General features: G+C 50.7%; 1 protein-coding gene across 1 annotated transcript in view; it reads left to right on the top strand.

Moving 5' to 3' along the window:
* Nucleotides 1-16,484, top strand: part of LMCD1 (LIM and cysteine rich domains 1) — a 56,368-nt gene extending 39,884 nt beyond the window's left edge. The window contains exons 4-6 of the mRNA XM_061128040.1: nt 148-477; nt 13,691-13,906; nt 15,823-16,484. Coding sequence (XP_060984023.1) covers nt 148-477; nt 13,691-13,906; nt 15,823-15,981 — 705 coding nt within the window. The 3' untranslated portion in view covers nt 15,982-16,484. The remainder of the gene's footprint in view (nt 1-147; nt 478-13,690; nt 13,907-15,822) is intronic.
* The last annotated feature ends 254 nt before the right edge of the window (nt 16,485-16,738 follow it).

The following is a 16,738-nucleotide window of genomic DNA, read 5'->3' as shown; positions in this document are numbered from 1 at the left end:
TTGGGTGTTCCCCAAAGAGTTACCCCTTTTCTTCCTTGAGACTAATCCTTGGGTTCTCCAGAAACCTGGAGGAGCCCAGGTCTTGCCAGGGCTCGGATCTCTGCGCAGGTGCATGGGAATCACGGTGCTGGGTCTTCCCCTCCCCAGGGCCTGCAGTACATGGAGCTCATCCCCAAGGAGAAGCAGCCGGTGACGGGCACCGAGGGCGCCCTCTACCGCCGGCGCCAGCTCATGCACCAGCTCCCCATCTACGACCAGGACCCCTCTCGCTGCCGCGGACTTTTGGAGAACGAGCTGAAAGTGATGGAAGAGTTTGTGAAGCAGTATAAGAGCGAGGCCCTGGGTGTGGGCGAGGTGGCCCTCCCCGGGCAGGGCGGCTTGCCCAAGGAGGAGGGGAAGCAGCAGGAGAAGCCTGAGGGAGCCGAGACCGCCGCCCCGACCGCCAACGGCAGCATCGGTGACCCGTCCAAGGAATATGTAAGTCTCTCCCACCCCTCCGTCCGTCCGTCCATTCATGCCTCGGGTCTGGATGACAATGCCCAGGTCAGGGCTTCAGGGTCAGGGTCAGCTCCAGGCCCTATTCTTCATTCCTGCATTCATCTGTGGTCATGGTCCAGAGGTGGTCACAGACAAGCAGACCCTACCCGCTCAGAGAAAAGGCATCTCTCCTTGCTTGATCGGGAGGGTGGGCTTAGGGGAGGAGGTGAGGCCCACTCTGGCCTTGCAAGAGTCACTAGGAGTCCCCCGGGCCTTTGGGCTCTTCAGGGAAGGCCTGTGTTGCCTTCAAGAGGTGAGCATGCCCTAAAAGAGGTGAGGGTCTCTGCACAGCGCAGTCAAAGAATTGAATGAAGTGCCAGGTGGCTGATGGTGTGGTACTGGGGGGCTGCCAAGGTCAGCAGAGGCACATTTCCTGAAGAGTCATACACTCCATCCATCCATCACTCAAGTATCCATTAGCCTGTACTGTCTGCCGAGATCCAGGAAATTAAACAAGCAGAGGACCCTGTCCCCATACTGGGATGTCATGGACTTAGGACTTTACTCCCAGGGCCATAGGCAACAGTGGTGGGCTTGAGACTGGGGGTCACGTGGGGCTGTCTGCTAAGTTTCATGGGACCCCCCCCCCAACCCCCATTAGTCAAGAGGCCCTATGACTCTACATGACGTTTGGAAATATGAGTCCCAATCCATGAAGCAAATCACCTGCCTTGCTGGCAATAGGCAAGAGTCACCCACATGAGCCAGGTACCCCAGGGACATGCCCACCCAAATGATGCTGTCACTACATCAAGAAGGGGTCTCTCAAAAAAAAAACAGAAGGGGTCTCTCTTCTCTGTAGTAACTCACACTTGCTATTCGAAACCTGCGTCCTGCATTTCCAGCGCCCACCCCATGGGCACATTCATTTGGGATTGCCATCCGATGAACTCGAAGACAAAAGAATGAAGTTGATTTTCCCTAGCACAAATTGGTGATGGTGTTGAAAAGACCTGTTTCTCAGGAAGAATTCACACCCCAGGAACTGATTTTTAAAAGTTAGATGCAGTGACCATGTTTTCAGAAACTAGCCCCCTACCCAGCCCTGCTCTCTATCCACCCTCCATCGCCTTTTAACAAGTACTGCGGAATTCCAAATTGGAAGGCAGCTTTAAGTCTGTGACATTTCCCAGTTGCCGTTTCCAGGAGAGAAATGCTGATCTGAGAATGTATTTCATCCTGGATTCCAAGTGTTTGGACAGCATGGAAGTAGGGCAGAGGCGGTCTAAGACCCCAGGTCCTTGGCGACAGTCAGCTCTACGAAATGGCTCTGACACTTTAGAAGCATTTAAACAAGACCAAACAGTAAATAGGGAATCCACAGGAAGGTGATATTGGTGGGTTGGGCTGGTTAGGGAAGACAGACTTTCCCTTCCTTTGTAGTTGTTGTTCAGTCGCTAAGTCGTGTCCAACTCTTTGTGACCCCATGGACTGCAGCACGCCAGACTTCCCTGTCCTTCACTATCTCCCAGAGTCTTGAATTAATTCAAACCATTACCTGGTGGGTGGATTTCACAAGCCCCGTATTATAGTCGGGCCTTCCCAGGTATCGCAAGTGGTAAAGACTCTGCCTGCCAATATAGGAGATACAAGAGAGGCGAGTTCAATCTCTGGGTCAGGAAGATCCCCTGGAGGAGGGCACGGCAACCCACTCCAGTATTCTGGCTTGGAGAATCCCATGGACAGAGGAGCCTGGCGGGCTACAGTCCCTGGGGTCGCACAGAGTCGGACACGACTCTTTGCATGCATGTGTTGCAGGTGTGTGAGGAATTCAGAGAACATGGGTAGCTTGTCTGAGGCCCCATCGTTTCGCGGGGGCACAGGGGTGGGCAGACTCCGGATCTGATACTCTTTCTATTGTGTGATGCTGAATAGAAAACCCTGCCTGTTATCTGTATTTAACTCAATGTTTATCTCCTCGAAGCCAGGGAGCAAATTCTATTGAGGTAACTAATATCCTGCCAGGCTGTAGACAGTGGTCCCTGGCAGCCCCAGCCCAGGGGGCAGCATATCAAGGGGACGTGGGTGCTGGCCGACCTGTGTGCCGGGCCCCTCTTGTTCTCATAAAAGGGCAGTGGGACAGCCTCCAAAGCAAAATGTCAGGCACAGACCTGACTTTCGCTCCCCAGAGGCGGGAAGTGAACTTGGCTAGAAGCCATCGGGGCGTTCAACCTAAGAACCCGGATACAGGGAGGACACACAGAACTGACATTCCAAATCAAACAGCGACGTATGAAAGAAGAGGAGGCAGAAAGAAGGACACGTGACATGAAGCACCCTGGAGCTACAGTTGTAACACGCCACGCTCTGTCACCCTGATGGTGAGCGTCAGGACTGTTGCTGGCAGCTACCATTGTGACCTTTGATGTAGAGCTCCCAGCCACCCAGCCACAGGACGTGAGGCTGTGGGACTCAAACCAGCCTCTGTCAGCCCCCAAGCCCATCTTCCTGTTTCCCAAAGCTTATTGCCCGGAATGCTCAAGGATATGAAGCTATTAAAGGGCCATGTGGCCATGTAAAGGGGACATCAGAGTGGATAAAACGAACTGGGTTTCTTTCAGGCTGGACTTCTCAGAGCATTCAGAAGACTATGGCAATGTCTAAAAGCACCTGGCACTGGCTAAAATCCAGCGGCCTGGGTCCCACCCCAGACTAGCGGGTGTGGGTGGGGCCTGAGAGTCAGCATTTCCAACAAGTCTCCAGACTGATGCCAATGCTAGGCTGGGGGCCACCCTTTGAGTACCATTGCTATAGAGGGTTGAAAATGACCTGACATACAAACTCAGCCAAAACGATATCGCCAATCTGTTACACAGTGAGGGTCTGCGAGATGCTAACATGGGCGTGTTCTAGATGTGTGTGGCCTCCCCACGGCTTTGGGGGTCCAGCTTTGAGAACACCGTGCAGCACTCTCGAATTCTTTGAACTGTCCACGGGGAGTTCAGGGAACACTTGCAGATAACACAGCCCCCACTCTCTACCGGCCCTGATCGCCCCAGCCAGGAGCTCACTACCCTCTGCTCTCAGCAGACAGAGACCAGCAGCCCTGCCCTCTCTGAGCCCCCGGCAGCCTGCACCCCACGGCGGTCCTCCCCGGCGCTCACTCAGCTCCGTCCTGAGCCTGGGCAGCCTGTTACAGTGATGGCCTTCCTCGGAAACCTTGGGAGGAACCCGGGGCGACCCCAGGGTCGGACTGCCGAGTCCTCCCCCCACCAGACTGACCAGACCAGAGGAGCATTCCCACCAGAGCCTGTTCCGAGTCAGCCGTGTGGAATCCCCACCCATGGGCTGAGTGCTGGGTGAAGCCGGAGAGTGGCGGGATGGCGGGAGCAGCAGGTCCCTGGCAGTATCACCCTGACGCTGTGCTTAGGAGAGGTGGCAGCATGGGAAATGCCCATGAGAGTCAGCCTCTTTGTGAGGAAAAGTCACACAGAAAAATCCCAGATACCAGCTTGTCCACTGTCACTCTCAAAGCAGGCCCTTTAAACCACTGAGGCCAAGTAAAACCCCCCAATATTCGGCCTCCCTCTCTCTCCCTGATTTGCCCCACTACGTGTGCGTGGAGTGGGGAGGGGGCTGTCATTGCACAGCAGTCTCATTCATCTCTTTGAATCATCCAAACAAGCGGTGAGGGAGGGTGGGGTTGTTATACCCATTTTACAGATGTGGAGCCTGAGGCACGGAGAGGTTAGCTGGTTAGCTGGTTTGCTAGTGAGATTCCAGCCCAGGTCCTTCTGCGTCACCAGCCCTGTGGAGTCTTGGCAGGGTGGAGACAAAGCAAACGCGCGTGCATTTCTGTTTGTTGGGGTGAGTGGCAATGTGTGGAGTCACTTACAGCCCAGCCAGCAAAGAATTTGGGGGCAAGTCAGGAACAAGGGAAGCGCTTGTCCACCCCATTCCAGTGCCACCCGCCATGGGTTCTCAGGAGTCTTGGGGGCTTTGAAGCATCTTGTGATCAGGAAGCTGCCCACCCCAGCAGCCTGGACCTCCACAGTTGCACAGCAGGGCCCCGCATCCTGCTCCCGACCCCTCGAACCTGGATGGATCCCACAGACACTGGACCTTGATGTACTGGCAGTGAACGGCTCTACCAGACCATTGCCCTGCGTTTACAGAGCTTACTGGATATGTTCTCAGAAACTCAATATACAGATTTCCTGGGCATGCTCATCCTGCCCAGGAATTTCCTCCCTTCTCTACACCCCAAACTTGTAACCGAAGAAAGAAGAAAGCAAGCCAGGACATAGCATTTAATGTCATCTCCACCCTTCCGTATTTTTCATTCCTGCCAGGAGCCCCCCAGCTCCTGCTTTCGGGCCAGGCCATAGCCCCGAAGAAGATTAAAAGGAGAACAGACTGAAAGAAGCGAAGGCATTTCTGGAAGTCGTAAAGATGTGTTACTCAGGTCCCAAATGACAGTGGACCTCCCCCGGCCCCGTTTCCCCACAAGAATGCACAGAGGAGGGACCCAAGGCCTGGGTCCCCTCCCTCCTGTGAGGCCGGCCTCGCAGATGGAAACTTACAGCAGCTGGCAGCTCAGCCCAACTCCAGCCCCGACGGGGACATATTTGTGGGCAAGGGACCGCCGAAGCGTGGTCAGAGCAGATGTTTGGCTTGTGGGCTGGCAGGAGAGCCCGTCTCTCTCTGCACACTTGAAACCAGCACCCCATGCCTGAGAGCCCCATCTGAGCTGAGGACCGAGGGTCAAAGGCCCAAGAGGCAGCCTTCCCAGTCGCCATGGTTACCGGTCTCCTCCACATCCGCCTGCCTCCTCCTTTACGGCGGAGAAATTTTAATGACATTAAAGGAGATTTTTCTTTTCCACAGAAAATTCCTTTCATCCCACTTTTGATACTATAAATACTTCTCCGTGTTGCCACAGAAGGCCTCACAAGTATCTTGCCCCAACCCGCCCCCCTTGAAGTGGCTGCGTAATGCTCCATTGACTAAAACAGGACTTTTCTTTTCCTGCTGGAGGTTACTCAGTGACAGTGATGACATGGAGGGTGGTGTCGTCTGCCACTCACTGACGACCTATGTCATGCCGGGGCTTCAATTCTAAGAATTACCCAACAAGATAGACTCTCCCCCGAGCTAGTCTCTAACTGGTGAGCGCTGAAGCCAGAACTGGAATGCAGGCCAGCCTCACCCCAGACCCCGCACAGACTCCAAACAATGGAAGCTCCCCTACTTCCAGAGTTCCCAGGGGGCCTGGGCACCACGTGAGGCCGCTGCAATGGAGATGACCACATGTGAGCCTTGTCCCTACTCTCCCTCTGTAAGGACATGCTTGTCAAAGTTGGACCCGAGAACACCCCAGGCTGACAGTCTCTCTCTTCCAAGTGTAGCATGTAGGAAGGCTTTGTGGCCCCCACTTCCCCCTTCAGCAGACTACCAGTGAGGGAGACTCGGTCGCACGCCTGACATTCTACCTCGCTTGGCAGAGCTCCAGCTCCTCAAAGGATCTGGCCCAAGAAGACGTCGGAGGCAAAGCACAGGGCGGCTAAGCAGTTCCCACCATCAGGGCCCGCCTCGTGTCACAGAGGAGGACCCTGAGGCTCAGACAGGCGGCTGAGTCATCCAAGGTGCCCCCAAGATGAAGCGATGCTGGGACTTCGTACAAAAACCCGGGACGCTGACCACTGCGCCTGCACCATCCCATGCAGTTAGCACCTGAGGGAGCCCGGGAAGATGCCATTGTGGGGGCCTGGAACACAAGAGGCTGAAGACGCCCGCCACCACACTGGGCCAGAAAGGGAGCAAAGAGATGGGGCAGAGAACCAAACTACTCTGGGATACATGAGGTTGCAAAGCCAAGATGGTGAATAATCACCATAAGAGGAGATGGGGAGATGCTGTTTATGAATAAATTGTTGAGTATTTGTGTTGGAGGGAACCCAGCGCCTGGATTCAAGGCCCTTGTGTTAATATTTACTGTGTTATAATGGTGAGCTTTTCACAAGGTAATCTGAGTTTAGACTGGGGAGGCCTTTAGATAAGAGCCTTCTAGAAGAGAACAGAATGATTGGGACAGAACTGCTGGCCACCCTGACGGAGAGGCTGTGGCTGGTTGGGAAGGTTCTCTGTGTCTGCAGACTTGTCTCTGAAGGCTAGGGTGTCTCGTCCCTGGAGATAGTTCTCTGGCTGCGGGACCTGGGGCCACTGGCCTGGACCTGCTGTTTCCTGAAACGCTTTGTGTGTTGGTTACTTCCACTTCAGAAGCCTGAGTGACTCTGCGTGCCCACGTGTGCTGGTTCTGTTACCTAGGGCCATGCAGCAAACCACCCCAGGATGCAGCAGCTCAGAGCACTGACGTCTGTTTTGCTCACAAATCAGCAGTCCGGGTAGGGCTCAGCGGGCTAGCCTGTCTCTGGCCATGATGCTGGGAAGAAAGAGAAGGCTGGGGCTGGACCATAGCAGGGGCCTTGGCCTCTCCCTCTATCTTGGTGTTTTCCCTGCGTAGTTGCCCTAGAAAGGGGGCCTCAGGACTTTTTCCCAGCCCCCTGCCTCCGCCCCCACCAGAACTCACAAAAAAAAGAGAGTCGGTGAAAGCTGAGCTGCCTTTTATGATCTTCCTTGGAAATTAACAGCATCCCGTCTGTCACATTCGGTTCTACAGAAATAAGTCACTAAGGCAGGACCCCGTGTGAACAAAGGAGACAGACACCCACTGGTGGGAGGAAGGTCCACAGAGTTGCCAGCATCATTTCCACACATCACAGTGGACGGAACCCAGCCCTACAGTGTGTGAGCTTTGGAGGCAACTGAATCTAGCATGCTCCTCAGCTTTCTCAAAGCAGGTGTTTACAAAGACCCAAAGTATGGAAAAGGAGTACGTCAACGCTGTATATTGTCACCCTGCTTATTTAACTTATATGCAGAGTACATCATGAGAAATGCTGGGCTGGAGGAAGCACAAGCTGGAATCAAGATTGCCGGGAGAAATATCAATAACCTCAGATATGCAGATGACACCACCCTTATAGCAGAAAGTGAAGAAGAACTAAAGAGCCTCTTGATGAAAGTGAAAGAGAAGAGTGAAAAAGTTGACTTAAAGCTCAACATTCAAAAAACTAAGATCATGGCATCCAGTCCCATCACTTCATGGCAGATAGATGGGGAAACAGTGGAAACAGTGGCTGACTTTATTTTTCTGGGCTCCAAACTCACTGCAAATGATTATTGCAGCCATGAAATTAAAAGACCCTTACTCCTTGGAAGGCAAGTTATGACCAACCTAGACAGCATATTAAAAAGCAGAGCCATTACTTGACATTACTTTGCCAACAAAAGTCTAGTCAAGGCTATGGTTTTTCCAGTGGTCACGTATGGATGTGAGAGTTGGTCTATAAAGAAAGATGAGCGCCAAAGAATTGATGCTTTGGAACTGTGGTGTTGGAGACGACTCTTGAGAGTCCCTTGCACTGCAAGGAGATCCAACCAGTCCATCCTAAAGGAGATCAGTCCTGGGTGTTCACTGGAAGGACTGATGTTGAAGCTGAAACTCCAATACTTTGGCCACCAGATGCGAAGAGCTGACTCATTGGAAAAGACCCTGATGCTGGGAGAGATTGAGGGCAGGAGGAGAAGGGGATGACAGAGAATGAGATGGCTGGATGGCATCACCTACTCAATGGACATGGGTTTGGGTGGACTCCGGGAGTTGGTGATGGACAGGGAGGTCTGGCGTGCTGCGGTTCATGGGGTCACAAAGAGTCGGACACGGCTGAGAGACTGAACTGAACTGAACTGAAAGTACGGAATAGATAAAGTCTTTCATTTAGACCCTTGTAATTAAGACTCTTTCACCGTTTGAACAGGGACAGGGCAATACTTCAGTGTGAAGAGACATTCACGGGAGCAATGTCATGTATGTTCTACTTATGACAGGTCTGGGGACTTCCCTGGTGGTCCAGGGGCCAAGATTCCATGCTCCCACTGCAGAGGGCCCGGGTGTGATCCCTGGTCAGGGAACTAGATCCCACATCCTGCAACTAAGAATCTGCATGCTGCAACTAAAGATTTTGAGTGCTGCAACTAAGACCCGGAGTAGCCAAATAAATAAATAAATATTTTTAAAAAAAAGAAAGAAAGAAAAGAAAGGTCTGTGCTACAGCTCCTTTCCCCAGGGGACGACAGTCTGAAAACTAGGTCACATGGCGACCAGTACATGGACAGATTCCCATGAAGAAGCTCTGATTTTAGCCAATTGGGAGTCTGAATGAGAACCCACTGACATGCCAATGATCAATGTTCTTCTCTGCTCCTTTTAACCCAGTCCCAAAGGACTTCTACTGGACCACGCTGTCTCCTCCAGAGGGGACATCGCCTGGGAATGACTACATTGAGCTTTCTTCAAAACAGTCTAGAATTGAAGCATCCCAGGAATTCAAATTGGCTTTTGCTCCAACTGAACCTAACTGGTGATGTCATTTTTGCTGATTTTATATATAAGGTCATGTTCAAATGCTCTGTGACAGTGATTCGTGAACTGTGGTCCCCTGATTACACCAGCATCCCCTGGGAGTCTACAGATTCCTTCCCCGCTCCCAGATCTACTCATCAGACCCTGCAGGGTGGGGGAGGTGCCGCAGTCTGTCGGAACGGAGAGCACAGTCTTAGCGGGGATGTGATGGGAGAGGGAGACGAGCGGGCCTGCCAAGCCAGGGACTGGTTGTAGCCGAGTCTGGGGTAGTGACAGGATAGAACTCGCCTGACTTCATTCTCTGGCCTTGTACAGAGAAAGAGAACAGACATGGAAAAACACAGAGCCCCGGGTGGGAGGAATGAAGCCCTCACACTCCACATGCTCATGGTCCTACTGAAAGGAACCCAAGCCTCCAAACCAGCAGTAGATCCTGCCTGAGACATCTTTGTCATCTTAGAAAATTGATTTAGCTCTTCCAAGCCTCAACTTTTCATAAACAGGGCTGGGTAGGGATGATGGTAGATTTTAGCTAATTAGTACTGAACCCTTATAAAGTTCATTAATTCTAGGATCTCACTTAATCCATATAACAGGCCTATGATGTTCTGAGTATCATTAGTAGTATTTTCCATTTGATGGATGAAAAAACTAAGGCACAGAGAGGTTGGTTAACTTGCCCAAGGTCACACAGCTAGCCCCCGCCCCGCTCAAGCATCCACTGCAGTTTAGAAATGGTAATCCTCGGTACTGGGGATGATAGACTAAGTTTATGCAGAGGCAGACCCTGGATCATAGGACCCAGGCAGGCTGGACCATTGGACTCTCGGTTGCCAGGATGGCCCTGGTGGCTGAGGGGCTGCCAGATTGATAGAATCAAGACACTATCAGATATCTCATCCTTTGAGACCAGCTCAGAGACAAGAAGAAATTGGTTCCTGACGCATGTTGACAGGACTTACTAATCAGACATCATGTTTTCGTAAAATGGCAGTGACACTGTTTGCTTTAAAAAGGATCAGCTTAAAAGAAAAAGGACTGGCTACTGGTAGTAATGGGGTGCAGAGCCAGGAATGCTGGGGGACAACGAGGGAAAAGACACTCCCCAGAGAGGCCCTGACAAAGCCCTTTCAGACAGTGCTCCCAGACTTCTCTCCCATGGTACAAACAAGAACTCAGCACTCTTGGCTTCCAGAACCAGCAATGGCTCCCCATTACCTCCAGAGTGAGATCCCAACTCACAGTTCAGAGTCACCCGTGATCACCCCAGACTGCCTCTCTGACTCACATCCCTCTATTTCCTTCTTGGGTCACAGGCACCCGCCGGGACCACCACTTCCCCCCAGACACACCCAGGTGCATTTATATCCCTTCCTTTCCCCACCTCTGTGTTAGAAAACAGCTGGAAATTTGAAGTTGGGAGCCCCACTGATGTTGCCTGGTGATACCTGACCAGGCATGATGGATGGACAGAAAGCCCTTCCGTGTGGGAGAAAAGGGGCTGGAAACTTCATTCTGTGAAATATGGAAAGACAGATGGATAGGAAACTCACTTGGTTCTCAACAGCCCTCACCAGACAGCTGACACTTCCCAGTTATGCTTAAGAGATGTGACAATCAGTGAATGTGGATCCATTATCTGTTTTCCCGTAAGACTTCGCAGGTGGCTCAGTGGTAAAGAATCCACCTGCCAATGCAGGAGATGCGGGTGCAGTTCCTGGGCTGTGAAGATTCCCTGGAGGAGGACATGGCAACCCACTCCAGTATGCTTGCCTGGAGAATCCCATGGACAGAGGAGCCTGGCGGGCTACCGTCTGTGGGGTCGCACAGTCGGACACGACTGAGCAGGCATGCACAGGCAGGCTCTGATGAGTTCCAGGTGAGCTGGGGCTCAGTCATGTGCAAAGTGACAGGGTTTCACTCTGGGGAGGAACTCACACACATCATTCTTGTGGGCATAAATGAAACCACAGATCCAGTATGGTCCAAGGCACGTCGTCAGGCAGCCAGGACCAACTAATCAAACACATTCCTATCTCGGCACGCACTCAACCATGGCTGTGCTTGGGGACCACTGTTAGTACCTGAACTTATTTTGTCACTTGGTTTTCCCTCCCTGATTATCACCATTTTATTTCTTCTTCATTTACAAGAATATATTAAGTATGCAATTAAAGTATATAAATAAGACAAAGTGTTTAGGCTTTCAATACATGCCTACTCATCTTTACATAGCAAAACAATAAATATCTCTATTTGGGCTGACATATAATTAGTGCTTAGTAAGACAGTATGTTCATTTCAAGCCATGGGTCAACAAGCATTTCTATAGAGGGCCAGGTAATCAATTAATCAGGTGTTATGGGCCAAGAGTTAAAATCAGTGATATCACATAAGAACTTTCTGTGGCAAGAGAGAAAATAAACGTCCACAACTTTTTGAAATTCAAAATAAAGTAGGATAATTAGGACAGGCTTTTATAATACATGTTGTTTTAGTCAAGTTGGGCTGCCATAAAGAATATCATAGACCAGGGGGCTTAAACAACAGAAATGTGTTTTTTTACAGTTCTGGAGGATAAAAGTTCAAGCTGAAGGTGCTGGCACGATTGGGTTCTGGTGAGACCCCTCTTTCTGGCTTGCAGGGACCCCCCTTCTTAGGGTGTCCTCACACGGCTTTCCCTGTGAGTACACCCAGAGAGAGACTAACAGAAAGAAAGCCACCCATCTCTGGTTTCTCTTCTTCTTCTAAGGACACAAGTCTTGTCTGATTAGAGCCCCACCCTAATGACCTCGTTTAACCTTAATTAACTCCTTAAAGGCCCTATCTCCAAATATAGTCACACTTTAGGGCTTCAACATATTAATTGGGGGAGGTGAACCATTCAGTCTGTAACACAGGTCTGCTCATGAAAAATGGAATTCTTTTGGGGCAGAAGAAAAACATGTCACTAAATTGGAGTTCAAACGTAAAATGCATTTGAAGCTGACGGTCGCTACAAGAACGGGCAGAAGCTGTGTTTGCCGTAGTTGTGCCGACACTCGTGGAAAGACCACATGATGGAGTAGGAAGAACCTCGGCTTTGGGGTCCGGCTGGGCCTGTGTTGAAACCCCAGCTTTGCCTCCCTTCCACTGTAGTGACTGGATCTCTGTGAACCTGGATTTTGCCGTGTTTGGGGGGTGGGCAGTCAGGGGAGGGAGGGAGGAGGACATACAGGTCTCCCTAAAAGGAAAATAACTCCAGAAGGGAAAGTAACTCTCTTGGGTTTCATAAGGGTATCAGTCAGGAGTGAAAGCAGCCAAGCATAACGCTGGATATGCACCTGCCCAGGGAGATGACAACCAGCATCACCCTCAGCACGGGAGTCCTGGGGAGTGGGCGAGAACTCCGAAACACTGGAAAGATTTTACAGACTGAGGATGTCGTCTGGATAGGATGTGATGAGAGCAGCCGTTTACCTCTGTGGTAAATAGCAAATATTTGACCAGAAGCCCTCCACGGTTATTAAGAACAAGGCAAGTCTGAGAAACTGTCATAGCCCAGAGGAGCCTAAGGAGACACGTCGCTATCTGTAATGCAAGATCCTGGATGGGATCCTAGAAGAGGAAAGGGACATTACGTAAAATCTAAGCACATTTGGAGAAAGTTTGGACTTTAGTTAAGAATAACATATCAGTACTGGTTAACTGACTGTGACAAGTACACCATATTCATGTAAGATGCCAAGAAAACAGGATAGTGGGTGTGGGGTCTACAAGAATTCTCTGCACTAGCTGTACGGTTTTTTCTGTAAATCAAAAACTTCTAAAATTTTAAGTTTATTAAAAGGCAACCCTGCATAGGTAAGAGATTCATTCAAAGTGCAAGGTGGACCAGTAGGTTTTATTGTGTTGAAAACAGGGATGAAAGGCTGGTTGATACGTTTCAGGCTCTGCATTAACTTGCTTTGATCCAGGGATCGAACCCGGGTCTCCCGCATTGCGGGCAGATGCTTTAACCTCTGAGCCACCAGGGAAGCCCTCTGAGAAACTACCACTTGTCAAATTTTGATTAATAGCAAACAAAAATAGTTCAGTTATCTGGAAAGGCTATTTTAAAATGCCTTCCTTCCTTTTTCAATTCCTAGTAAGTGTAAAGTCAGATTTTCTTCATGTATTTCAAAGAAAACCACATAATGCAAAAGATGAAAAGTTAAAGCAGTCACGGAATTGAGAAATTCTCTACTGAGCCAGTCATCAGAGGTCTGCAAAAATGTAAACAAGGCCACACTCTGACTCAATTTTCCTGTTTGGGAAAATACAGTTATTTCTAATTACAAATATTTATATTAACATGTTGTTGGTTTGCTATTTTTAATGAATTAATAAGTAGTTATTTAACTTTTTCCTAAGTTATAATTTCTCGTACGGTAAATACCAGGAGCTATTAACCCATATGAACAGAAACTCTTTGAGATTCTCAATAATTTTTGAAGAGTCTAAAGGCCCTGAGAACAAAATGTGTGAGAATCACTGTACTAAACAAGCACTTGAGTCCTCACAGCTACCTGCTAGGTAGGTAGTATTATTATTCCACTCTGCACATGAGAAAACTGAAGAACAGAGAGGTTCCATAACTTGCTCAAGATCACCCAGGAAGTGAGGACTGGAGTGAACCCTGGAACCTGGGTCATGATGCACTCCTGACTGCCTCGTGTCCTGGGGGTCCACCCCCACCCTTCCTTCCAGGTCTGTGAGCTCTGCAAGGGAGTGGCCCCCGCCGAGAGCCCTGTGGTCTACTCAGACAGGGCAGGCTACAGCAAGCAGTGGCATCCTGCCTGCTTCGTGTGCATCAAGTGCTCTGAGCCGCTGGTGGACCTCATTTACTTCTGGAAGGATGGGGCGCCCTGGTGTGGCCGTCACTACTGTGAGAGCCTGCGGCCCCGGTGCTCCGGCTGCGATGAGGTGAGGACCTGTGGGGGTGGACAGTGGGGTAGGCGTGCCTCTGACTGCAGGAGACGACCCCAAGGCCCAGGAGAGTGTGGTTTCACCAATGATGTGATCCACAGGTAGGAAGACTGGGGCGCAGAGCCCCTTCACACTCTCGACCTCTGTTTTCCCATCTGCAAAATGGGCAGAAATTAGTTCCTGCCCCCAGGTCTGTTGGGATGGGTGGGACACAGAGCACCTGTCAAATCTTATCCTTGGCAAGAGGCCCGGCACTTAGTAAGTGCTCAGAACATCATGGAGTGTCACCCGGAGGCAGACAGAACACGTTCACACCTGGCTCTGCATATGGGTCCCTAACTCCTGTGTCGCAGTTTTATCACCTAAAAAGTGGGAGGGTAACAGTGCCCACCCTGTGCAGTTGCTGTGAGGACAAACGAGATCATGCCTGAAAATGCTTGGCATGGGCCCAACCTAGTGACTGAAAAAATAGGAGCTGCCTTGACTCTTCAGTTCAGTTCAGTTCAGTTCAGTCGCTCAGTCGTGTCCGACTCTCTGCGACCCCATGAATCGCAGCACGCCAGGCCTCCCTGTCCATCACCAACTCCCGGAGTTTACTCAAACTCATGCCCATCGAGTCGGTGATGCCATCCAGCCATCTCATCCTCTGTCGTCCCCTTCTCCTCCTGCCTGTGACTCTTAGGATCACGTAATACACAATGAGACAACAGTTTTACCGTAACATGTAGCATCAACATAAGACAATCCAACAGAGATGCTAGGAAAGGGGTGCAGCTCTCCAATGTGGGTCTAGACCAGAGGCACTCACAGGTGTGTGAAGAGTGACAGTAATCGCTATGACAGTAACAACCACTGTCTGCATGACCTTGGTGACGGGAAACTCGCTACCTTCACCTTTGGCACACATGAGGGTTAGAAATGCCTTCTTCACTTTGAGCTAGCATCTTCCCCTCCCGCCTTCCACATGTTGGTCTCTGTGAGAAGTTAAGACCCTGTAATCCTCCTACACTGTAACTGTGTCAGCAAGAGCATTAAGAAAGGAAAAGGGCTGTGAGCAGGCCTGGCCCCCAGCTCACACTGTGAGGACCACGGTATGCTCGCGGTAACCCCTCCTCGTCCTAATGTGCTGTAGACTTTTCTGTGACGTGCCGTTTACATCTCACAACAGCCTTTTAGGGGGAGGGAATCACTATCTCCATCTGACATCTGAGGAAAATGCAGCTCAGAGGAGTCAATGCTAATCACACAGCCTTGACTTTGTCTCCGTTACATTCCGAGTACTCCATCTGCAGCAACACTTGGAGCACTCATAAAAGCCCCTGGGCTGGGTGGTATTTATATCCCCATCCTACAGATGTGGAAACTGAGGCACAAGGAGGTTGAGAAATTTGCCCCAAGTCATGCGCTGTTAAGTATTTAAATGAACATTCATACCTGGTCCCTGTTTGACCTCGAAATGAGAAGGCACATTTAACCAGTTTGCGGTTCTGCTCTCTGGTTCCTCACCAGATCGCGCAGATGTCCCAAAGTTTACTTTGCTCCAAGCCCAAGTCACGCTGGGTGTGCCTGCTCTTGCAGACTGGCCATTGGCCACTTGGCTGTAGTGAGGCGGTCTTCACCAGCTCAGAGCACGACTAGGCTTTGGATTTGACCCACAGAGCATCACAGATGCCAGATTCGTAAAACCTGCCAACAGTGGAGGGTTCTTGTGTTTTTTTCTTTCCATCCAAGATGCTAAGATGCAGCCATGATCTTGATCACATACTGTACTTACTGCCTGAGACTTATGTCTGATTTCTCCACTGAAGCATTTAAAGGACATAACAAGAATGCGGGAGGGGGGACCACCATCTCACATGCTGTCTCCTCAAGACAGAGCCTGAGTTGTCCGTGTCTTCTGCTCCCCTCCGCAGATAATCTTCTCAGAGGACTACCAGCGGGTGGAAGACCTGGCTTGGCATCGAAAGCACTTTGTCTGTGAGGGCTGCGAGCAGCAGCTGGGCGGCCGGGCGTACATCGTCACCAAGGGTCAGCTCCTGTGCCCGACATGCAGCAAGTCCAAACGCTCCTGAAGGGCTGACTGCCCGCGGCCGGGACCCACAGGATCCTGCTGCGGAGGGGAGCCCAGCACGCCAAGGCCATCCTAAGGGTCTGGCGAGACAGCCAGCAACAAAAACAGTCATCTTTTTTTCCGTGGGAATATGTATATACACATATATTCTAGGTTGGGTGGTGATGGATCCTTCAGGGTCAAGAGTTTCAAAGCCAAAGATGTTCTGAGAAGTCCTAGGATGCAGTTGTTTTGTTTTTGTTGTTGTTGTTGTTTCCCCGCTACCAACGAAAGGCATCCTGCCAGGGCTCTCTAGGAGGAGTTTCCTAGAATGCAACTCTGAGTGATCAAATCCCGTAGCTGTAGGGTGTGCGTGCTTTCTCGTGAATGCGGAGGCTCCTCCGGGAGCAGCCTGGGATCCCAACGATCTTTTGTTGCCTCCTTTTCAAATGGGATTTGAATTTTAAATAAAAAATAATGTTGGCATGATAAATACACCAATAAAAGTTTTATGAAGTTCGCATACACCTTGATCTCATTATTTATTTCCACGTGGCCACTTTTCAGGACATCTATTTTGCCCTAAGACCCTGAATGCCGGCGCTGGCAGCAGAAGGCCCCGGGAACGCTGGTGCATCTCTTCCTCAGCTGCGTCTCATCAGACTTCTTTGGGGACTGTAGGTCCTCAGGGCAGAACCCCCATAGCCCAGTTCCAGGTAGCCCCAGGACACCGATGAAAATGAGAGTGTCGTGTTTCACGGGAACCTAAAAGCAGCCTC

The sequence above is a fragment of the Dama dama genome, chromosome 24, assembly GCF_033118175.1.
Source record: "Dama dama isolate Ldn47 chromosome 24, ASM3311817v1, whole genome shotgun sequence".
Classification (NCBI taxonomy): Eukaryota; Metazoa; Chordata; class Mammalia; order Artiodactyla; family Cervidae; genus Dama; species Dama dama.
Note: the sequence above shows the minus strand (reverse complement) of the source record. Positions and strands in the feature narration are given on the sequence as shown.